This window comes from Varanus komodoensis, unplaced genomic scaffold, assembly GCF_004798865.1.
Source record: "Varanus komodoensis strain SLA01 unplaced genomic scaffold, ASM479886v1 scaffold15, whole genome shotgun sequence".
Classification (NCBI taxonomy): domain Eukaryota; kingdom Metazoa; phylum Chordata; class Lepidosauria; order Squamata; family Varanidae; genus Varanus; species Varanus komodoensis.
In genome coordinates this window covers 18,036,694-18,051,690 of record NW_025335440.1, presented here as the reverse complement: position 1 = coordinate 18,051,690, position 14,997 = coordinate 18,036,694, and the positions used below count along the sequence as shown (strand labels likewise).

Below are 14,997 nucleotides of genomic sequence, written 5' to 3'. Positions count from 1 at the left end.
TTGAAGTTGACCCATTGTGACAACACTAAAAGTCTTCTGGCACCTTAAACGCTAACACATTTATTGTGGCATTGATTAGAGCCAATTTCAAACTCATTGAATAGAGTATATTATATTTAGAAGCTACTTTCCGGCCTTGAGCAGAAATCCTTCCCAAAACTCAACCCTCTATGGTTGATTAGAGCCATAACAACACAATGCTTCCAAGTCCCATTATAGCAGGCTGGTCCAGAAGAATACCACAGGTGATGTCAAATACTTCTGAGAGGTCCAGCAATACCAACAGTTTCTGTCCAGTTGCTGACATAGGTCATCCACCAAAGCAACTTAAACTGTTCTGGCTCCAAAACTGGGCCTAAAACTGGCTTGAAATGGATGTAAATAATCTGCCACACCTTGCCCAAAAATGAAGTATTAGATACTGCTTGAAATTCTCCAATATAGTGGGATTCAGGGAGGGTTTTTTCAAAGCAAGTCTCACTAACAGTTCTTCTAATTATGCTGGGATAGCCCATACCGTCCCATAATGAGGCTTCTGCCATCATCACCAATTTGATTAGTCCGTTTCTGGGCTCCTCTTATTAGCCAGGGTAAGCAAGGGCCAAGAAGTTCATCTCACCTCCCCAAGAATCCTCTACACATCCTCAAGCCACCCAAGTTGAGCCCTCCTAACTGGGCAAACAAGTGTCAATGGTATGTATATTGGTACTGTTCTAACTACAGCATTTAAGATGGTGAGAATATGAGGGACTTTATGTGCAACGTGCCTAGCAAATTAGTGATAGTGGGCTTCCTCACTCCCCCAGGTGGGCTTAGGTGTAAGATCCTGTTTGCTGCTCAGAACAGCTCTTTCAGCTAGCTCTGAGAAGACACAACCACATCAGGAAAGTAAGATTTCTTTGCCACCATCATCACCATAGATTAGGTGATTCTGAAATGAGCTTTAGCCTGTGTTCAATCAGATTCATTACAAGACTTCCACCATGTTTGCTCTGGTTGACTTTCCTGCCATTTCACTGCTGTCAGCTCTTGGGACTACCAAGGAATTAGTTTAGCCTTTTTTCCAGGGAGATTATGTTCAGGAGCAATGGTGTAAACTAGCCGGAAGGTATCCCAATTTCAGAGGTTTGCCGGGGCTTTGACATCATTACCAGACTGTGTGACATGGAAATCCTCAAGAGCCATCAAAAAACCATTCAGAGTTATTCATTTATTTATTGAATTTATAAATTGTGCCAATAGTCCTATTTAGGCAATCTTAATAACTTAACTGTCCAGACAAACCAATGAACCTTAACCTGATGAAATAGTGATCTGTCCATAAAAACAAAATTATATTAAATTTCCCTACCTCCAGATCACATCTAGCAAAATAAAGGAAGGAAGGAAGGAAGGAAGGAAGGAAGGAAGGAAGGAAGGAAGGAAGTCTGAAGCATGTCCAGCTGGATGCATGGGCCCTGGAATTAACTGGGACAGGCCCATGGTTACCCTGCTAGTCATTAATTTTTGAATTGGTCTTGACAAGGAGGCCTAGCTGTGGACTTGCTGGAGTTCCCCAGAATAACCAGCTTGAGTGATTCCAACATCACCCTGGAGACCATCCTGGGCAGCTCTGGCAGAGAGACTGATGGGCCCTTGGGCAGTTTGCCCCAAGCACCCAACTTCGGCAACCCATATTCAAAACCTGGTGAAGGCTGGTTGGAGCATCTTGTCTGGGCAATGCAATCCTTTGTGTGTAGTCTGAGTTATTTTTATCTTAAGTGCTTCTTGTTTTGCCTCTTCATGTCTTTTCATATCCTTTCCCATACTACCTGGGTTTTGATACTGCCAGCAGTTGCTACTTGGCTTTCAGTATTTTTGGGTTTAGAAATCAAAGTTTATCCTTCTTCCCAACCTAACCCCCCACTAGCTACCCCCATTAGGATAAATAGGCATTCACACAGGAATTTATATACAGCTAACCGAGCTACAGGCACTTCTGAACTTGCATGTTTTTCATCTCATTGATTCTCAGCTGTAGCCTGTTCTGGTTTTGATAAGAGCCACTCTGTTGAAGATTAGAGCTGTTCAAACATTTTCCCCTCTCAGAAATAAAATACCACCAGCAGCAGAACTAAACAGCAGGACTTTGAAAGTTCAGAAAGGAGGCAGGGGTGAGACTGTGTACCAAATAACAGCAACCATATTTCTTCAGAACTCCAGTGTGCTGTGGCAAAGGCATAGCAACAAAACACCCAAGGTGGGAATATGAGGAATTTGGTTCCTGGTCATTTCCTTTGTGATTCTGAAAGCTGGAAGGAGAGGCAAGATCATTGTGCTTGCCAAGCAAACCCTTTTTCTTATTTCATTTTGCTTTTCAAACAAAGCCCTTTTCTCAGTTTCTGGTGAATGCACAGTGGTCTGCAGAACACATTCTTTTTTCCACTGCTAACTGTGGCTTGTAATCCTGACATCCTGCTCGGGTCATTTTTCTGTGGTGAAATCTCAACCTTATTGGAGGTTTGGGCACTTGCATGTCGTCTTTGCCCTATGTGCTGCTGCAGCTAGGAAGGCTGAAGTCCAAAGAGTGGTAGCACAGTCACAGAGTGCCATGGTGGACAGGGTGCAAAGTAGTTGGCCAAGGGGAGACGAAAAGCAGGCAGGATTGCTGAAGGCAGGTATTCACTTGGGTTTTAGAGGCAGAGACCTGGGAAAAAGCTGGAAAGCATACTTTGTACCATGGAATCAGTGGCACGGTGGAGCCAAGGCTCGCAAGGTTCAAGCCTTGGCACTTTCTGATTAGCAGGTGACACCCTCTGAGCTTGGCTGAAACCCTTCTAGGAGCTGAGAAAAACTGCTGTTTCCTACAACAATATATTGTTGTATACCATGCATAGTATTTTGGGGTGGCTTGGCCTTAAATGGGTAATTAAGATTCATTAGCTTTATTTCATATAATACATGTGCACACATGCACACGTGAATCAACACACCTCCCTGTATTTTGCTGCTTCCCTTGGGGATGGGGATGCAGTCTACAAACACGATCACTGCATCACTGGATAGGATTTAGAGGGAGGTGAAACCTTTCTTTCCCATCCACCTCATGATTCACTCCATGGTGGATTGAAGGCCTTTTCAAGGTCTTTCACATTTTCACATTAGATTTGTGAGGATGATTGTATTCCCTCTATCTCATCAGGCCAAATGCTTCTTTTTCCCTTACGAAGGTCAGCATATGTGCTTTTGTAATGTTATAACATGTCTTATTCTATTAATGCTAGTATTGAATTAATACTCTAGTTGACAAATCACCTGCAGCTACACAACAATACACGTATCTTTGCATGTGATACATGGCTTGCTTGTTAGTGGAATGTATCCTTGAGATCTTTGCTTAATGAAGGTAGCAAGCCTGCATATACCAGATGCTGAAGTGCTTAGGCAAGTGGAGGTCTTGCACCCACCCTGCTTGAGGGATCCTGTGGGCAGCTGGTTTCCCACGGTGTGAACAGAGTGCTGGACTAGATGCACCTTTGCTCTGACCCACCATGGCTTTTCTTGTGTTCTTAAGTTCTTATGACTTGTAGGACTTGTTTTATGTGAACAGGCATAGGATGCTCCCTAAATTATCCATAACTGGTATGTTTCCCTACCAGTGTCAAGAATTGTAGGTGAATTCACACACTATACACACTTACCTGGCAGTAGCTTCCACTGAATTTAATAGGATTTGCTTTTGAGTAGGTAAACATAGGGTTCCTTGCTTAACATGGTACTGGCTGGGTGGGTGTCCATTTGATTGGGATTGTTGCTTGGGCATCAAAATGTTGCAAGTTTTTGCCCTGTTTGGAGAGGAGCTTAAGTGCCTTCCGGGAGAAACTATAATTCATCAGTTAAGTATGCATGTATAAAATCCCATGCCCAAGTCCCAGCATTTTCAGTTTAGTCATCTCCAGCAGTAGAAGTTGAGAGAGGCATTTCCTTGAAGCCTTCGTGAACTGCTGCCATGCTTATTACCTAGACTAGTGGCCAAACTTTACTCTTCAGCTCCACGTGATTTCAGTGTGTGTGTGTTGGAATTGATATTATTAAGCTTTTGAGATTTGAGTTCAGCTTTTAGCCAGCTTGTTCTGTTTTTCCTTCCTTAGCAGGGAATATCTTGGCTGTAAAATATGCTCTAATATGTAATATGACAGATGGTAGGACAGATGTTGTAAAGCACCTCAGCCCCGTACCTCATCATAGATATTTTTACAACATTTTCTCACCATCTATGATGGCTTAACTCTTGGTTCATGTGCAGCACAATTAGATCTTGTTCACCATGTCTGCATTTTAATAAGAGTCTTAGCATGGGTTAAAACAGGATCTTTTTAGGCACATTATTACAATTAATACTCCCTTCCCCATCCTGCTCTGTACATTGACTGGCATATTGTATGAAGATGAAGAGGCTTCTCTGCACAAGGCATTTATTGTGCTCTCGTGATCCCTCGCTTGTGGAAGTTTGTGGGACCTTTTCACCATGCTGTCGTCCTCCAGGGCTTCTTCCTTGTTTTCCAGACTTTTTAGTCTGGTATTCAATTTTAAACTGCAACATATTAGAATATAAAAGCCTCCCCAAAAGTCACACATCTGCTATGGTGCAGCTATTTCATAGTGCCACCTTGTGGTTGGTTAACAGAATCTATAGAAAGGCAAAGAAATAAAAATCACGAGAAGAAAACTGCTGCAACCCAGGATGCTTTTTTCCTCCAGCAAGAACAGAGCATCCTAGTATTTTGCCTCCCTCCCCCCCGGTGTATGAAGCGGTGAATATACAGTCCTTAGATGTACAGTTCAGGTACCAGTCCCTCTCTGTTTGCTTTTGTTAGGTTGAGGAAGGCTGAGGAAAACCAAATCAATAACTTGTTTAAAATGCACTCGCCTGCTGGAATGTTTTTTGTCAGCTTCTGAAGACAGAGGCCAACAGAATGGGTACCTTATAAACCATCCAGAGAACCAAAACGTGATTGCAATGGTATATGAAAGTGTTAAATAATACATAGATATAAATAAACCTTGAAGAAAACATCCCTTTGCTGAACCAAGTGTACATGTTCATTTCAAATCTTCATTGCTTTTGTCTGATAGAGGAGGTTGGATTCAGTGATGTCTGAATAGCCTTTTCACATCTGATTAGGAATGCAAGTATGGTGTATACTTGGTATTTATGATGCTCCTACCACAAATTTGGTTGTATCCAGTCTCTGCCTTTTAGGAATAAACTGAGTTAGAACACATTGTTCTTATTTGCTTTACAAATGATTTATGACTCTCTCTGTATTGTTCTTTGTATATGAACCAGTGGCGATCTGTCATTTGAATAGGATGTGTGAGATACCCAAGCTTTCTCATTTTTTCCTCCCGGGTCCTGTTGACTTTAATGTGTTCATGCATGTGCAAGAGACAGAGTGGAACTGTCCACTGTGTTGGCTATGGGAGAAAAGTTCTCTGGTATTGTGTGACTGCCACTGTTCTTCTTACGTTTCTTTTCTAGCATCCTCCTGGTCAGTTGAGAAGGAAATACAGTTCCTGTTCTACTATTTTCTTGGATGACAGCACAGTCAGTCAGCCCAACCTCAAGTATACAATTAAATGGTGCGTATGGCTGCATTCCTTTGCTCAAACAAAATGCTGTTTTTAATTATTTCTAATATTTTTTTCTAACAAAGGCACTCCAGAAAAGGAAGGAGGAACTTGGCTAGGTCTTCTGGCATTTTTCCATGGGATTCTGCAGAACTACTGTGGATTGCAGTGACAGATTTCACGTATCCGTATCAGTGGAATGCTTCTGACTGACAGCTGGCAGGAAAGGGGAATAAAACACAACCTCCCTGTGTCCCCTCTCCTTCAGCCTAAAATATAGACTGGTGCATGGGGCTGCTTCTTGCATCATGCTGTTGGCACAGGTGCATGCAGTGCTGCATGGTAACAGGAGAAGTCCTGCATTACAGTTCCACCTGAAAAAGCCGAGTCCTGCAAGTTGCTGCTTGTGTAATGGGGCCACATATAAATTGACATGGTTCCAGCTTTGAAATCTTGAGACTTGTTGCTAACCATGTATTGTCATTTGTCATCTTAATACCCATCATAGCAAGATTTTAGTGAATGTTTTTAGATAGGGCATTGGGAGGATGAACTGTAGACCAACTGGTTTGCTTTGACTGAAGCATTCCAATAATAGTTGCCCTTCTTGGTGGCGTCTTCCAATTCTGACTCTTTGATTAAAATCTGGATGTTGTATACAGATTTGTCATTGTCTGTACTGATTTTCAGTGCTTTATGGATACATGGATGTTTGCAGTCCCTGAGCATCTAAATATCTTTGGAATTCGCTATACTTTTCAAGTTGTGATTCAGTCTTGCAGCTACTATGACATTCAGAGCCTAGAATATTTCTATATTAAAAGGGTGAGAACTTATGAAAGAGACACAAATAATTACGTCTTTCCATTTATTTCCAAATCGTTGGTGCTAACAGTCTTTGAAGGTCCTTGAAGGCAAATCATAGTATAATTGAAACATGCTGTCTTTTCTAATTTGTGATGCATCTGATAAATGGTGGTTTTCTTGTAAAAGTCCATGCGAACGGAAATTCTTGAACCACATCATATGTTGAGTCATCTTTCATGTTTTAGATAAATAGCAGCATACGACACAGTAGTGGGAAGTCATAAGTTCAAATAAGGATAGTAAATAGTGAATCACTGATAACAACCTGTCATCAAGTAGAGACAATAAAATACCTTGTCATTTTGAAAGTATTTTTCAATCTCCTCTTGAATTACTATTGAGATCAATATTGAGATCAAATGTTAGTACACCAAACACATGCGTATCCTTTTCACGTTCTACTGCTTTTCCCCATTTTGCTTGTGTGTGGCATGCTATTTCTTTTTCATATTCTGGTTGCAATCTTATGCATGTTTAAAGGAAAAAGAATCCTACAGCTCCCAGTAATCCTACAATCACACAATGGAATGAAGTCAGAGGCTTACAAATATTCAGAACTGAGCCGGAGGAGAGGTGGCATGTCAGCTTCCCAGCACCTCCCACTCTGCATTTTAGTTAGATGGGCCACTTTAGAGAGGGTGGGAAGGAGGCTGGCATGCCACTAGGATCCCTTGTATCCCGGCAGCCTCAGTCCCTTTATCTCTTTTCCTAAGACCCCATTTCCCCTCCTCCTTTTCTTACCTTGGAGGGGCAGCTGGTGCCATTCTTTCCACATAGACTGTGAAGTGGTAGGAGGACAAGAGAGCAGATTCCCTGCTCTGAGGCCAGAGCATTCTCTCCCAAGTATCCTACACCTCCCCCAGACAATTTTTAGGGAGGCACAGAATTGCTTTCTTAATTGTTAAATCCTTTCTGACATCACTGACAGTCTTTTACCAGGTTGCTGGTTTTCTATGGGCTTATCATATTTCACTCAATTCAAATGTCCCTCTTAAAATTGCTTGCTATCGATGCATGTGTATCTGTCCTCTTCATCAGATTCATATTGGTTTTTATATCAATACCATTCTTGCATTCATGGCTTGCACTTTTTTCATACCTGATGCTAGCTTCTTTCTCACATCTTCCTTTTCCTCTCCTTGACCATTGCACTTCATGCAAGATAATCTACTATGGAAGCATTTTGTTCCTTTTGTCCATTCTACTTAGTGCCTCCTGCTTGCTCAACAGCTGACCAGGTAAACCAAGCAAACTGCATTTACATTGCAGTACTGCTGAGTATCTTGCCATACAAGTTTTCTAATTGCTCTGGATTCATAGATGCCTCCCAAAATGTTTCCCTGGGTTACCTCTTGGACTGCTTTTCACCCAGGATGCTCCCCCACCCCATACTACTCCCAGTGCATGGAAAGCCTCCAGTATCATTGACTGGTCTCAATCTCTCTCTTTATTTGATTACTTTCTTTCAAAATTTGCATATTTCAGAGCTATGCAGATCTAAAGAAGCACTTCATTAGATGCTATGCAAATGAAGTTATTCAGCTCTGTTTGCTTCAGGTTAACATTCAGCACTCTTTTTATTCATCCCTAATCTCTCCCTTGGTAAGAAATTGTTCCTACAGCTTGGCTTAGTCTTCTAAGAAATGTAATGTGTTTGTAGGGCTTAATACTATGATGTTATACAAAATGCTCACTCGTATCCCATGGCACTAACTCTCTCAATTTTTTTTACAGTGTAGCTCTTGCAATATATTACCACATCAAAAACAGGTATGTTAATGTTGAGATAGCCAATATTTTTTTCTAATTAATTTCTCTTTCCTTTTTGCCCTTGCAATAGCCTGCGGACACAATACACTTCCCAATGAGGCTTCTATTATAAATTACTCTACCTCATTCTCAGAATTGTACAGAGGGTCCAGGTGACATTATCTTCCATTTTGAACCCTTGCATGTTTTCTTGATATTTTGGTTTCTTTTCATACTAGAAATAATCCATTAAGGAGGGAAGGGCAAAGTTGATGCACAATGTCTTTAGACTGGTAGCACCAGAATCTTATATTGGGAAGCATGTGCTGTTTACAGACAATTATTTCTGTTAAAAGTTTAGGACTATTGCATTTGTTTTGTCAGAGGTGTTAGGAGTGTGGGACCAACAGCATAGGAGTAGATCCTTTGCACTTGACACTCTCTTGGAAGAGCAGTGGTAAAGTAGAAAAGACCTGCATGGGTCATATCCATGTAGCTACATAATTCTAAAGAAGCCAGTCAGAAACTGCTTTTTTGGCACCATGGAATCTCAAAAAAGCCCTTAAAATACATTTGAAATGCGTATTTTCAGGTCAGACCAAGGCACAAGAAACAAAAGAAGGGAAGATTGTCAGACCTTTAAGCATTGTGGGATGGATATCAGGCCCAAATCCTGCAAGCTCATATTTCTTGGAGATTTGGGATGCTCAAAAGTACTGCAGGGAGCTTCTGTCTGCCATAGTACTTAACACTGTGTTCAGCTAAAATCCTGGAAACATACAGTCCTTTTTCTGGGTTCGTCAGTTTAATTTCTTGTTTAATATGCCGTAAGTGAATTGTGAGGCATTTAATTTGGTGCTGTTTGATGCATTCATGTGTTGACTCTCTTGTTGTGTAAAAGATAAGAGACACGGACTGTTTGATCCATGCTCCCATTTCAGCTCAAGATGCAAGTCACATTGATTTCAGATGCTTTTATAGTAGCACCGCCATGTCATGCCAAAAAACTGGAGTGAAATGGTTTCTTTGCTCTGAACCAAGAAGGTTGCCAGCACAACCCTTGGAAAGAAGAGGACAGTAAAGCTATTAAAATATTTTCTCATCGAAAGAGGGAACCTAGTCAGTTTTACTCCTTTAGTTCCTTAGTATTTCTGTAGGACATAATATTAGCCTGCCCTTAATCAATCAAAGACAGGTTGTGGGATTCTGCTTGCTACCTATTCCTTCACTCTCAGTCTTTTCCTGCCTTATTCAGGAGTGATGTTGCATATGATTCTCCTTAAGCCATTTCTTACAAAACCAGGGGCTGCTCTAAAGCTCGGTTTTAGAACTCAGGTCTAGGCTTTGGTATGGTTGCAGATAGGCAGAGAGCTGGCTATTCCCAACTTGCTCTGCTTCCCTTTCATAACCCCAGTAGTGAGAATCTTCTCTGTAGTCGTCAGTGCCCAGCATGTTGCACATGCGCCCTCTGCTGTATCCCAGAGATACTTGACATTACCTGGCCTGCCTGAGCGACATAAAAAACCAAGTTGGATCACACCAAAGGTCCATCTAGTCTAGCATCAGGTTTCCCACAGTGGCCACCAGAATGTCTATAGGAAGGCCAGGGCCTATATGCATGTGTGAAGTTAGTGGCCCTTTTCCGTTGTTGCTCCTTCTCAGAAATTGGTATTCAATGGTATACTTCTCAGTGCGGAATTGCTGTGTAGCCATAGTGAATAGTCATGGATAGCTCTGTCCTTCTTGAATGTGTCTAATCCCTGTTCGAAACCATCCAAGCTATCGGCCATCAAGTGGCAGCACATTCCATTAATTAGGCATTTTGTTAAGTTTCATGTTACCTCAAACCATTTATGTTGTTTTATGTTGTGTGTGTGTTTTTAAAATGACTAAAGAGAAAAATTAGTCAAGCAAGCCAAAAAACTACATTCATCAAAGCTGACAATTGGGACCCCACCACCAAAATTATAAACACAATTTCTGTAATGTTTGTTTCCTGTAGTTGCTGGGATTTCACTCTCTGAGTGAATGCAGTAAGCTTGCAAAGGGGTGGGGAAAGCTTTCTCTTCTATCACAGTCTGTTTCATTTTAATATTGGACTGAATTCACACATACACGCTCAATATAATGAGAGAGCCAGTGTAGTATAGTGGTTAAGAGTGCAGGGCTGGGGCTCAGGTGATCTGGATTCTAGTCCCCGCTCAACCATGAAGCACACTGGGCAACTTTGGGCAAGTCACAAACTCTCAGCCCAGCCTACTTCACAGGTTTGTTGTTGTGAGGACGAGATTGAGAGTAGTAGGAGACAAATCATGTAGGCTGCTTTGAGTACTTTGTAAGAAAAAAATGGGCTATATAACAGATAGATAGATAGATAGATAGAGTGGCCCTGTGATAAGACTGAGACCAGGAAAAACCGAGCTTAGGTGTACTGTATTCCTGTAAAATAGAGCAAAAGGTGACCTTCCACACAAGTGTGAGCATGAGAAAGAAGGAAATCTTGTCGCATTGACCTTCTCGGTAGAACATGCTATAAGTCTAATTGCAAAAGTAAGTTAAAAGAGAGGGAGGAAAAGTCTGGCTTTAATGACCCATGCGGCTCTTTTAATCTTGTGATTCGTCTACCTTTTAAAAAAGCAGTCCTGCAGAATGGAAGTATTAAAGGATATAAAGGATAAATAAATTTCTAAATAATTTTAAACACTTTCTCTAGTTCTTATACCTTAAGAGGATTCAGAGAAAGGTATATCAGCATGAGTGCCCATTTTGCTAAGTTGGCAGGTATTTGTGCACAGCAAAATAGAACAGGGTTTGTGTATGGTAGTTGAGCTGTCTTTCTCTTTTTAGTAAAACCATTCACATATGCATGTAAGAAAAATTCTTCTATATTACAAGGTTTAAAAGCCAGTATAGTGTTGGTAGATCATTAGATTGCAGTCCTGTCCCCCTGATAAGAATCATTGCAAAGGTTTAGGGTTTCTCTCCCTGTGGAGAAAAAAGCTACTTCCAGCAGATGCAAACAGAATGTCCCCAAACCATATGTTCTGTGGGTGGGTCAGAGCTGGCATTGGATCACCTGGACCCAAAGTTGCCAAGCACCTTGACTGTTACCTTTGAGTAAGCCCATTTCCTTGTGCATTAATCCCTCAGGGCCCACTCACTTGAGAGATTAATGACTAGGTCAGGGCTGAGGAGCTAGTTCAGCCCAGGGCCAATTTTGGTTTTGGAGGCATGGCCATATTTTAATTTAATGTTCTTACAGCCCAGAACAGCCCTAAGGGGGATTCATTTCAACTTTAAGAACAAGGGGGGAAGTTACACAAAAGCGAAGAGAGCACAGGAAGCGATTGGGAGGAAGGAGGCATGGCTGCTGTCTGCAGAATCCCCGAGATTCAGACTGGGAGTCCAGGAGGTTTGAATGGTTGGCAAGGTCAGTGAAGTGTTCCTCTGCCATGTAAGCATTGCCCACTCTGATAGACCATATTTACAGGGAAAGGAATAGAAGTATTGTCTGTTGAGGAGGACCAGTGTGATGCTGATGCATGAGGACTCTGGAAATCTAGGTTCTAGTTGCCACTTAGCCATGAAACTCACTGGGCAACTTTGGGCCAGTCACTTCACAGGGTGGTTTTTGTGAGTCTAAAATAGAGAACAGGGAAACGATTGTGTAAGACACTCTGGGTTCATTGCAGGAAAAAAGGGCAGGATAACATATAATAAATAGATATGAGCATGTGGCTTTTTACTGGAGCAGTTTGAGAAGCAGCTGCACTATGTTTTTACATAGAGTGTGGATAATAATGGATTGCAGCCTTCACTTTCCACCTCTGTCTTTTTTCTGGTGTATCACGTTGGTTATCATTTTCCTGGTTTCCTTCTCTTTCCAGGGACACAGATGGAAGAATGCTCCTAGATATTTTTGATGAAAACCTCCACCCCCTTTCGGTAAAGCGCATCAACTTCATCACCTTTTCTTTTCAGGAGTTGGATTCTGTCACTTCTCCCTATCATTTACATCAGGGGTGGGGTCCATCTCTTTCTGTCAGCCTGCAGAACTCCATTTCATTGAAGCATTCCACTGGTGGGGGGGGGGGGGACAGAAAAAAAATAGATATTTTAGCTTAAAGCACATATTACCAGTAATTAAGCTGTAAGAGAAGCATTTTAATATTTCAGAACTGGGGTGGATACAGAAGCAATTGGTGGCTGGGGAGATGGGGCATGACCATTGCAGAACCCCAGGGAGACAGAGTTGGCCCACAGACTTGAGAATCCTTAGCTATGCTTTACATTGCTCTCCTCCTCCTCCTCCTCATCACCATCATGTTGTTGTTTCCCCAGAAATCCGAAGTGCCGCCAGATTATGACAAACACGACCCAGAACAGAAGCAGATTTACCGCTTTGTGCGAACGTTGTTCAGCGCTGCTCAGCTGACTGCCGAATGTGCCATTGTCACCCTGGTGAGTAGGTGACATGTCTTGGATGAATACAGCCCATTTCGAATTCCTAAGTTTGCATTCATTCATTCATTCATTCATTCATTTAAACAACTTATATGCTGCCCCATCGCATGAGCCTCGGGGCGGCTTACAATTATTAAAATTGCATATAAAATACAAAAAATTCATACATAAATAGATTCAATAAAATAAAATAGAATAGTGGATCCAGCCTGGTCAAATAAACCATTAACAGTTAAAATAGCATTTAAATAAAAAGGTCTTGGCCTGGCGCTGAAAAACAAATAAGGACGGCGCCAGGCGGACCTCTCTGGGGAAGCGCATTCCATAGGATGGGTGCCACCACAGAGAAAACCCTCCTCCGAGTACTAACCCTCCGAATGTCCTTCACGGAGGGTTCCCGAAGGAGGGCCTCTCTCGCGGATCTCAAGGGATGGGAGGGCATGTATGGATGTAGGTAGGTAACCAGGGCCTAAGCTGTTCAGGGCTTTGAAGGTGATAACCAACACCTTGAATTGGGCCCGGACTTCAATGGGGAGCCAGTGGAGCTGACGGAGGACTGGGGTTATATGAGAACAATGCCCAGTCCCCGTCAGCAGCCTGGCAGCTCTATTTTGTACCAATTGAAGTATCCGCACCTGAGTTCAAGTTCACATATCCACATTCATCCCTCTAGGACTTCCTTGTGTGAATCAGTTGTGATTTTAACATCACAAACAGGGTTTTCCTTGAATCTGTGGCTCTTTCCCCCATCTTTGATAAATAGGGAAATTTGTTCTTCTTTCTGACATCTATTTAAATGCTGGATGATTATTCCCCTTATTTTCTTAGGCTTAATGGATGCAGTTTTTCCTTCCTGTATTAAAATAGGCTCCTTGAAATTTAGTACCAACAACCAATTTTCCCTCTCTTAATGTGTGGGATTTATGGGATCATTTCTCTTCCCTTGGAATTATCAGTGATAATAACATCTGGCAGTCAACTTCCCTCCCTCCAATAATCCTGCTCTTAAAGAAGCTTAGTTAGGCTTAGGTTTCCATGTCTGATTCACACAACCATTTAATGAGCCATTTTCAAAGGGTTAATTTCCTTATAAGAAGCTGTCTCCTTCTGAAGACCTAAGTAGAAATAACTCTGGTCATGTATTTTCATAGTTTCTAGCAATTTCTAAAAGCTAAATTGCCAGCTGCAGAAGTGGACTGATTGAGAAGCACCAGGTGTTCACCGCGGAGTTGGGGAAGGCAGCTTTAACTGCTTGCCACCATTGCAGTCCCAGTTGGAACTGGAAGCCACTTGCTAGTCACTCTGAGACAGCAGTTGCATTGGGGACTTTTAACTAACTGGCCAGATTCCAGTAATGCAGTAATGTACACTTAGTGGCTAAGTGTGGGTTGTCACTGAACTGTGTGTTGTTGAAATGTGGGTTATTGTTTTGCTTAAATGTAGCTTCCCTAACAAGTTTAGTAACTATGAACAACTCATGAAGAAAACCTATGATTTTTGTTCAATGATGAACTTTGGGTTGTTCCCCATGATTTGTTATCGAACTGGGTTCAGACAACCCGCTTTTCAATAGGTGCAACCCCTTTACCCATGATTCAGTGATTATCTGTGGTTATCATGTGCCTGAACCCAGTCACTGTGTATTTTCATCTTGAGCCACATACACCTCTGTGTATGAACAGTATGTATATTTTCTTGTTACTCTTAGTCCAGCTTTCCTCTACCTGGTGGCCTCCAGATGTTTTGGACTACAGCTTCCAGCATTTTTGACCATTGGCTATGCTAACTGGGGCAGATGGGTGCTGGGAGTCCAGACCATCCGAAGGGCAGTAGACTGGGGAAGGCTGTCTTAGCCCAACAGGTACCTGTGCGGTGGTTCAGTTTAGTCCATCCACATGTGCAACCGTAGTAGCGTTTCTGCCACTTCAGCATCACAAAGTCCCAAGCAGGTGTGCATGAATGACTTGCTTCCCCACCGATCCTCATGATGGCTGCATCTTCCACAGAATGTCTGCATTGCTTTGGATGTACTGTAAAGTTATATAATACACTTGTGATAATCACTTCATTGGTTTGTGTGATCAGATGTTCACATAAAGTGAGAGTCAGTGTGGTGTAGTGGTTAAGAGCGCAGAACTGGGACTCAGGTGGTCTGGGTTCTAGTCCATGCTGAGCCATGGAGCCACCTGAGAGACTTTGGGCCAGTCACAGACTCTCAGCCCAGCCTTCCTCACGGGGTTGTTGTGGGAATAAGATTGAGAGCAGCAGCAGGAGACACATGTAAGCCACTTTGAGTTATTGTAAGAA

At 42.2% G+C, this 14,997-nt stretch overlaps 1 protein-coding gene across 7 annotated transcripts in view; it reads left to right on the top strand.

Annotated features, from left to right (window-relative positions):
• Positions 1–14,997, top strand: part of CCNY (cyclin Y) — a 109,723-nt gene that overhangs the window by 77,241 nt on the left and 17,485 nt on the right. For 6 of the 7 annotated variants that reach the window (XM_044425149.1, XM_044425146.1, XM_044425150.1 and 3 more), the window contains 4 exons: positions 5,522–5,622; positions 8,212–8,247; positions 12,114–12,171; positions 12,568–12,687. In XM_044425149.1, coding sequence (XP_044281084.1) covers positions 5,522–5,622; positions 8,212–8,247; positions 12,114–12,171; positions 12,568–12,687 — 315 coding nt within the window. The remainder of the gene's footprint in view (positions 1–5,521; positions 5,623–8,211; positions 8,248–12,113; positions 12,172–12,567; positions 12,688–14,997) is intronic. The other variant, XM_044425147.1, reaches the window with a different exon arrangement.